The sequence below is a fragment of the Grammomys surdaster genome, unplaced genomic scaffold (genome assembly GCF_004785775.1).
Source record: "Grammomys surdaster isolate TR1022 unplaced genomic scaffold, NIH_TR_1.0 63, whole genome shotgun sequence".
Classification (NCBI taxonomy): Eukaryota; Metazoa; Chordata; class Mammalia; order Rodentia; family Muridae; genus Grammomys; species Grammomys surdaster.
In genome coordinates, this window is record NW_021604565.1 from 15,859,561 (window position 1) to 15,868,078 (window position 8,518).

General features: G+C 40.8%; 1 protein-coding gene across 3 annotated transcripts in view; it reads left to right on the forward strand.

Annotated features, from left to right (window-relative positions):
• The window catches only part of Cthrc1 (collagen triple helix repeat containing 1), a 10,192-nt gene extending 2,401 nt beyond the window's left edge, over positions 1-7,791 (forward strand). The window contains exons 2-4 of one of the 3 annotated variants that reach the window (XM_028767753.1): positions 1,606-1,827; positions 5,161-5,377; positions 7,284-7,791. In XM_028767753.1, coding sequence (XP_028623586.1) covers positions 1,606-1,827; positions 5,161-5,377; positions 7,284-7,426 — 582 coding nt within the window. In that variant the 3' untranslated portion in view covers positions 7,427-7,791. The remainder of the gene's footprint in view (positions 1-1,605; positions 1,828-5,160; positions 5,378-7,283) is intronic. The other 2 variants (XM_028767763.1, XM_028767770.1) reach the window with 2 other exon arrangements.
• Positions 7,792-8,518: the final 727 nt, after the last annotated feature.

Here is an 8,518-nt window from a genome sequence, read left to right on the forward strand (position 1 = left end):
GTGTGTGTGTGTGTGTGTGTGTGTGTGTATGTGTGTGTGTTTTGAGATATGGTCTCATGTACCCCAGGCTACTCACAGATTTGCTGTGCTGGGAGGATCTTGAACTCTGGATTCTCCTGCCTCTGCTTCCCAAGTGCAGGGATTACAGGCGTGTACTACCAGCCGCTAACGTCACAGCAAGAATGTTTATATCATCCTCAGTTTATTCATAAGGAAACGGCCTGATCTCACACATCTAAGAAGGGATGAGGCTAGCATTAAAAAAAAAAAGGTTCTAGAATCCATGCATTTAAATTCTACAACATATACAACATACACAAACAAGAAAACAGAGAATACTGGCACTTAGGGATGGTCTGCTAGATTATTTACACACCTGTTGAAGACAGGTGGTCACGTAAAGCTGGGCCACAGACTCCTCTTTAGGGAGACAGAATGGGCTGGAAAAGTTCTACCCATTGCCTCATCCTCTAAATGAAAATAGGAAGAGCCGTGGAAGTGCACATACAACTTAGAGATGCTGCAATACAAGATAGCTTTGCCTGCTGATGTTTTATTTCACAATTATTTCCCTAGCAATTAATCTTAAATCACTCAAAAGGAAAAAAATCTATGTGGGTAAGTATTTTCATTATATTAATATTTATAGCAAAAAAGAGAAATAAGCAACCAAAAAATGAGCATGAAAAATCTTGTATAGTAATGTAAAAGTGCATTTATGGAACCAAGTCCCTGGATAAAATGCCGGATTATGAATCTGGCAGTGGTGGTGCATGCTTTTAACCCTAGCACTCGAGAGGCAGAGCGAGTTTCAGGACAGCCAGGGCTACAGGGAGAAACCCTGTCTCTAAAAAGAAAAAACAAAAGGTCAACAACAACAACAAAAACAAACAAATAAAAAGAAAGGGATTATAAGAAATTAACATAGAATGTCAGGGTCTGGAGAGTTTGTTCATCAGTTAAAAGCACTGGCTGTTTTTCTAAAAAAAAGAAAAAAAGAAAAAAGAAAAAGAAAAGAAAAAAACTGGATTCAATTGCCAGCCCCCACATGGCAGCTCATAACTGTCTGTCATTCCAGTTCCAAGGAATTTGATTCCTAGATCTCCACAGGCCAGGCATGCTACCATACTCATAAAATAATAACAAAATTTAAATTAAAAAATAAAAGATCAAATGAGGTGTACCTTGGAATAGAGCTTACACACATACACACACACACACACTCAGAAATAGAAAGAAAAAGAAAATTGAAAATATTTTTCTCTTTGATTTGTATAGGTTTATGCAATAAAAAAAGAGGATGTGACAATATTTTCTAAATAGCCTTAAAATGAGTTCTTCATAATAATCCATTAGAACATGGACAAAGTGGTTTAGGAGGATTTTGACAGATTCAAAATAAACGCAGCTGTGATCATTTGACTCTCACATACTGTTTATATATTCATGACTGGATTTCCTTATTTCTTTATTTTGTACTGGTGATCAAACCTTGAGCCTCATGTATGCTAGGCAAGAGTTCTACCACTGAACTGCATCCCTATGCCCTATACAGAGTTTGCATGTTAAGTAATGGCGCCTTCGCCTTCTCCTTTGGCACTGCAGTATAATGGAATGTGTCTACAAGGACCAGCGGGAGTTCCTGGTCGCGATGGGAGCCCTGGGGCCAACGGCATCCCTGGTACACCTGGAATCCCAGGTCGGGATGGATTCAAAGGAGAGAAAGGGGAGTGCTTAAGGGAAAGCTTTGAGGAGTCCTGGACACCAAACTACAAGCAGTGTTCATGGAGTTCCCTGAATTACGGCATAGACCTTGGGAAAATTGCGGTAAGTAAAGTCCAAATTATAATAAAGTTGAAGCAAAATGTAAAAGTTTGTATAAGTCATTGCCAATTTTATTTTATTTTTTATTAAGTCAAAGGACCTTAAATAAAAAGATTCAGAATAGGTAGTATGTGACTTTTTACTTGATAACGTTTCAGTTAATTTTATAAAGGCATTTTTAAGATAGATATCACTATTTTATAAAGCAAACACAAAAAGTATAGCTTTTTTTTTTGTTTCCAAATTAGACAGGAGCCAGCATTGTAATCTCAGGATAAAGTAACTTTAAATTCGTCCAACACGCCCTGCTGTAGCTTCAGACCTAAAAGTGGAAGATGAGCTTAAAAATTACCACGTGACCGGGATCCCTGCTACGGGAAGTCCTTGGTCTAGCGCTCAGCTTCAAACTGCTTAAGTTAAGGGAATTGAAGCCGATTGCTGGTGATTTAAAACATTTGTGTAGAGAGAAGCACACAAACTAACTTATCCGGTAAGGCATTTTGATGAATGATCCAGGGGCTGATTGAGTGATCCAGTGATTAGTGCTTTGTCTCCAAGAGACCCGGATGTAGCTGAGTGGGAGCGGGCGGAGCCTCTACTGTGTAAGGCTGGATGAAGTGCCATTAGCAAGTCCAGTGGGATGGGACAGAGCGGAGAAAGTCTGTGCTGTTTCCATATCTTCTTTTGATGACCAACTCTGTTCCTGCCTCCTTAGCTATAATTTAGTGCTTCGTGATTCTGCTTACCACAACCACCGGGAAAACAGAAGTTTATTTCCATAAAATTCTTAAGGTTTTAAGTTGTAATATGGCATCACGCATGTTTTTCATCTCAACCTTTTATGGTTTATTTTAAAAGTTCAAGAATGTCTTGATTCCGTGTGGCATGTTTTTGTGGGGTTTGTTCGTTTGTTTGTTTGTTTTTTATCTAGCTACCACATTTTGGCAATAGAGGTCTTTTCTCTCTTTATACATGATTTTTTTTTTAAAGGAAGTGTTTTATTTGAATGATGCCTGTTATTTCAACATCTGACAACAGTGGACTTTCTTATTTACAGTTGTTCAGCAGAAGTTGCCATTTTCCCTCCCAAAAGCTGTCCCTTTATAGTTCCTGCATTATTAAGACGCAATGATTTTTAGCAGTAGTTACAAGGAATTCAGAAACGTTCTGCAAGGAAGAGATTGTAGGTCCTAAGCCAATGTACAGATTGTTTGGAGATCAGCTAGAGGGAAGGAAACAAGACTAGATTTTATTACTGCGTCGTTCAGATAATCCTGTCTACTATGTACTGTTGCTCCAAAGAGAGGCTTAATCAAGCCTGGTGTGGTGACTCATGCATGTCATGTCAGTATTTGAGAAGTAGAGGCCTCTGGAGTTGAAGGCCATCCTTGGCTACATAGCATTTTGGGGGGAAACACTGACTAAAACCGCAACCACCACCACCACCCCCCCACCCCCCCCCCCCAGGGGACGAAGAGAGTGAACATAATCTATGCCAGCTCTAGAATGCCAGCTTCGTGAGGGCGGGGCTTTCTTTGTTTAACGTTTGTGTCCAACACAGAGTTGATATTCGGTGTTTTTCAATAGAGAAAAAGTACATAGATTCATTAGCCAAAAGTACTGTTTTTGAAAATAAACAGGAAGTACACTTAGTAAAATAAAACCATCTAAGAAAGCCAGAAATTGATTTTCTTTTTTTTTTAATCAATCTTATAAGTTATCTTTATCCCTCTATAAAATTAAGCTTTTAAAGACCTGGGGAGAAGGCAGTTACATAAAATTCACAGCGTATTCTCAGTCTCTTATTTTACCCTCTCCTGTGCCCTCCCTCCAACTTCTCCTCTATCCCCTCACTCCACCCCTTCTCCCCCCCTTCATGTATTTGTTTTAACCCTCACCAAGTCCACTGAGTGCTGTCTATGTGTGTGTGGGCGGAGGGTAATCTACTGGAGCACAGGCAGCCTCTCAGGGGCCTCATCTCTGAAGAAACACATCCGGTCTCCCTAGCAGCTGTCAGTTGCCCACAATTCCACAGCTAGGGGTGGGACTTCACGGCTCCTCCCCATCCGTGCCGGGATTTTGACTAGGTTGATTTGGTGCAGGCCTTGCACATGAAACCTGCTGTGAGTTCATGTGTGCCATGGCCCTGTCGTGTCTGGTAAATTCTATGCATTGCAGGTGTCTACTACCTCATCCCCCCCGCCCCCCTCTTATTCTCTGAACATTGACCAGATGTGGGTCTCTGTATTAATCTCCGTCTACTGTAAAAGGAAGGTTCTATGATGAGGGTTGAAGAAATGTATTAATTTATAAGTATTAAAAAAACCCCTTAGTTCATTACTATATCCTTTCAGAAGAATAATAGTATTAGCTTCTCCTCTAGGACCTTTTGAGCTGGTCAGATATGGATTTTGGGTCCAGTTAACTAAACTGGGGATGAGTTTCACCTTCTGGTAGAACTGGCTTTAACCCAATCATTAAACAGTTGGTTACTCCCTAACGTTTAAACCACTACTGCACCAGAGGCAGCACCGCTGGTCACAGGTGTCTCATCACGCTTTCCTTGGCAGCATGCACTGAACCTTCCAGCACTATGAAAGCTAACCAGTAAGGACAAATCTTCTGTGTCAGTGACAGCTTAATTATCCATGTCCTATGACTTAAGTATGTGATATCCTCAGACATAGGAGTGTTATTCAGCTGTAAAGAGAAAGGTGATTATGACATTCACAGGTGAATGGGGAGAAGCTGAAAATAATCACTTTGAGTGAGGTCACCCAGACCCAAGAAGACAAAGAATGAAGTGTGTTCCCTCTCATGCATGGGTGCTAGCTTTGAATCTTTAGATATGCATATTTAAGTTAGGGTATATCCTAGAAATTATAAAGTTAGTAAGGGGCCATTCAAGGGGAGGGGATAGAATGTAGGCATCATGGAGGAGGAAAGGGAATACCAGGACAGGTTAGATGGGAGGGCAGGAAAGGGGAGGGAGTCTGGGCGAGGATAAGTAACACTAAAGACCTTTGAAAAAAGCCATGAGGAAGCCAACTACTGCAGAAGTCTTAAAATACACACACACACACACACACACACACACACACACACACACACGTATAAAAGGAGTTAAATGGTGTCTCCCCAGACACCATAGACAACCAAATAAAAAAATAGCAGATATGGGGCACCTCTTTTTGAGTTATTGGTCAGTGGAGTCTCAAAGACATGCCCCAAATTTCAGACTGTGGCCACCGGTCCAGGTTAGCCTCCATAACTTGACGGTTGAAGTAACTTTTTAATTAAAATGGAAACTGTCTGGCTGTTTTTCTGCCCCGGTAGGAGTGTACATTCACAAAGATGCGTTCCAACAGCGCTCTTCGAGTCCTGTTCAGTGGCTCGCTTCGGCTCAAATGCAGGAATGCATGCTGTCAGCGCTGGTATTTTACATTTAATGGAGCTGAGTGTTCAGGACCTCTTCCCATTGAAGCCATCATCTATCTGGACCAAGGAAGCCCTGAGTTAAATTCAACTATTAATATTCATCGTACTTCCTCTGGTATGTATAAAAGTGGCTCTGCTGAGTGAGCCTCATATCTACCTAAGAGGTTTGATTTCCATTGTCATACTGTGTAACTAGCCTGTTATAAATAAACCCCTAGCAGGCTCATAGTATATGACTCTCCACCCTGGACTGCAAATCACATAATTTTACAGATTTTTTTTCAAAGAGTACAGATTCTGGGGTGCCATCTCTGACCAAGTGACTCTGGTGTAAGGTTCCAGAACCTGTGTCTTAAAAGCAAAATAAAACAAAGCAAATAACAACAAAAACCCTAGTTGTGATGATATACCCCAAAATTGAAAGTCAATGATAAGTTAGAAATGGCAAAACAGCCAGGAATTCTGTATAGCAGTGGCTCTGGTTCCCAGCCTTGGCTACATAATGGGCTCACCTGGGAAACTTGAAAAAAAATTACCGCCCTGGGTACTGCTCCTCCAGGAAGAGTCACTTCGTAGGGATTTGATCATTAAAGGTCATCGTCTAATCATTTGCTTGCAGTGAGGCTGATGCTAGGCCCACACCTGTCTAGAGTCTGTTGGCTTCAGGGTTCAGTGGACACATTTCTAGGTCATAGGGGTCAAGGCCTTGGGGCAGCTTGAGTATTGCTGGCATGCATTTTCAGCTAGCATGGTGTGGACTACTCGACAGCTTAGATGCGGTTGTGGGCTCACTGCTCACCTCCCAACTGTAGAAGAGGTCGGAACTAGTGCATACGTCACAGCCAGGGAGGGCAGAGTGCTTCAGTTCTATATCCTGGGGTGCAGTTGAACTGAGTTCACTTCACCTAAGGTGGAACCTGACAGGGTGCATGGGCACATCACTCTCAGCCAGGTAGGAAAGCTGGGCCACCAACAGCACTACTTGAATCTCAAGAGCCATTGTCTTCGAGAATCTGCCAACTCCAGTTTCCTTTCACACTTTGCACAGACATCAAAGATAATGTGTCCTCCTGCCTGTTTCAGTGACCAACACTGAAATCTTTCTTTAGATGTGAGTGAAGAACTTTGGTAACTTGGAATGCAAGCTGTATGTTAGAATGTGAGAGCCCAGAAGGCATGTGTAGCATACAGCATCAAACCAGAACAGAACAAAAAGTATTGGTTTAATACAATAAGCCTATTAAAGGGCCAGTGAGATGGGTTAGCAGGTAGAAGGCACTCTCCTGCCCCTCAGAGTCAGTCTGATGACCTGTGTTTGGTCCCTGAGACCCATATGGTGGAAGGAGAGGGCAAACTCCTGTAATCAGCTGTCCTCTAATCTCCACATGTGCACGGTGGCACGTGTGCATCCACACCTACATATATACACTAGATAGATGATAGATAGGTAGACAGAGAGATGCAAGCATACATACATACATACATACATACATACATACATGCATTTTTTTTTTGCCAAAAATAAGAATCTATATAAAGTGGATTCACAGACTGAAGGGATGATACAAGATTAAGCTAGAATTTCTTCTTCTCATATAAAAGTCCTATCCTGGATTTGACTTTCAGTTTGGGATCCATGTTGAAAAGGACTTTCTTTTAAAAGACTTGCATATCTTGATCCAGGCTCTGGTTCAGGTCTCTTCCAAAGTTGGGAAGTCTTGAAAGTTGAAAGTGTCAGCTTTCCATATGGTTGGATAAATTGTTCTTTGGTTTTAAGTAACTAGAATACATTTTGGTTTGAGAATACTGTTGAGGTAATATAGCACAGTGATTGTGTAAAAACCTTCAAAAATGTCTATGTATAGACTAAGAAAAAGGAGACCTTTATTATGAAATCATCAGGTACCAGAATTTTTAATTAGCTTTACATTAAACAGAATTATAATCGGATTTTCTATAGTAAATGCAAAATGAACGATTTTGCTTTTTGTTCTTGAGTTGTGACTGGCTCTGTTTTGCAGTGGAGGGACTCTGTGAAGGGATCGGTGCCGGGCTGGTAGATGTGGCCATCTGGGTTGGCACCTGTTCAGATTACCCAAAAGGAGACGCTTCTACCGGGTGGAATTCGGTGTCCCGCATCATCATTGAAGAACTACCAAAGTAAAGCCTCTGAAGTGTCCGTTCCCTGCCTCGTTTGCTTTTTGAATCAAGCCTTTGAATGGTTCATTTAAATGACATTTAAGAAATCACTTTATGTGCTCAGCTGAATGAAAAAGCAAAGTTAAAAATGTTTACAGACCAAAGTGTGATCTCACACTTTAAAATATAGCATTGTCCATTTTATTCCAACTAAAGATGGTTTCAGGATTTTTCTTTTCAGTAATTACTTTCTGAGCCTATATATTTGAATGCTGTTACAGTCTTTAGTATTTCCTATGGTTGACATTTTGAAACATATAAAAGTTATGTCGTTGTAAGAGCTGTATAGAATTATTTTATATCTGTTAAATAAAATGCTTCAAACAACCTTAGTATTTGTCTGTTTGCTTATTTATTTGTATAGCCCTGGCTTTTCTGAAATCTGCTGGCCTGAAGACCAGGCTGGCCTCAAACTCAAGAGATCTGCCTACCTATACTCCCCAAGTGCTGAGACTGAAGGTGTGTACCACCATGCCTGGTAACTTTTATCATTTTTAAACTGAAGATTTTGCCACTGAAGTTGAATTCGCAGTACTTAGCATATGAGAAGTTAAACACAAATCTAAATTTTAAGAATTCATTTAGTAATTTATGAAATTTTAGCACGTGTATAACATGATTCTTCATCTTGAGGGATATGAAGACATAAGGGTGTTCATATGACAGGAATATAACAGTATTTTAGAATTTTTCATCTTAATATATCAAAAAGTAAACACATATGGCTCTGGCCACAAACTACTTACCATTTCGTAGAAAGGATAAGCCACGTGATAGCTATTCTCAGTAGCCAACTTGACTTTATCTGGAATGAACTACAATCCAGAAATGGAGGATATACCTGTGGGATGGATCTTGAGGCTGAAAGACACAAGCTTTGCTCTGGATCTTGAAGCAAGATGACAGACGGTTTTGATCAGAACTGGCACACACCTTGTGTGTGATCTCGAGGCTCACCTTTAATCTTGGCCTTACCTTCCACTGGAAGGGTACATACGGACAACGGGAGAAGGAACGGATCTCTCTTTCTTTGTCTGCTTGCACTTACTTACCAGCA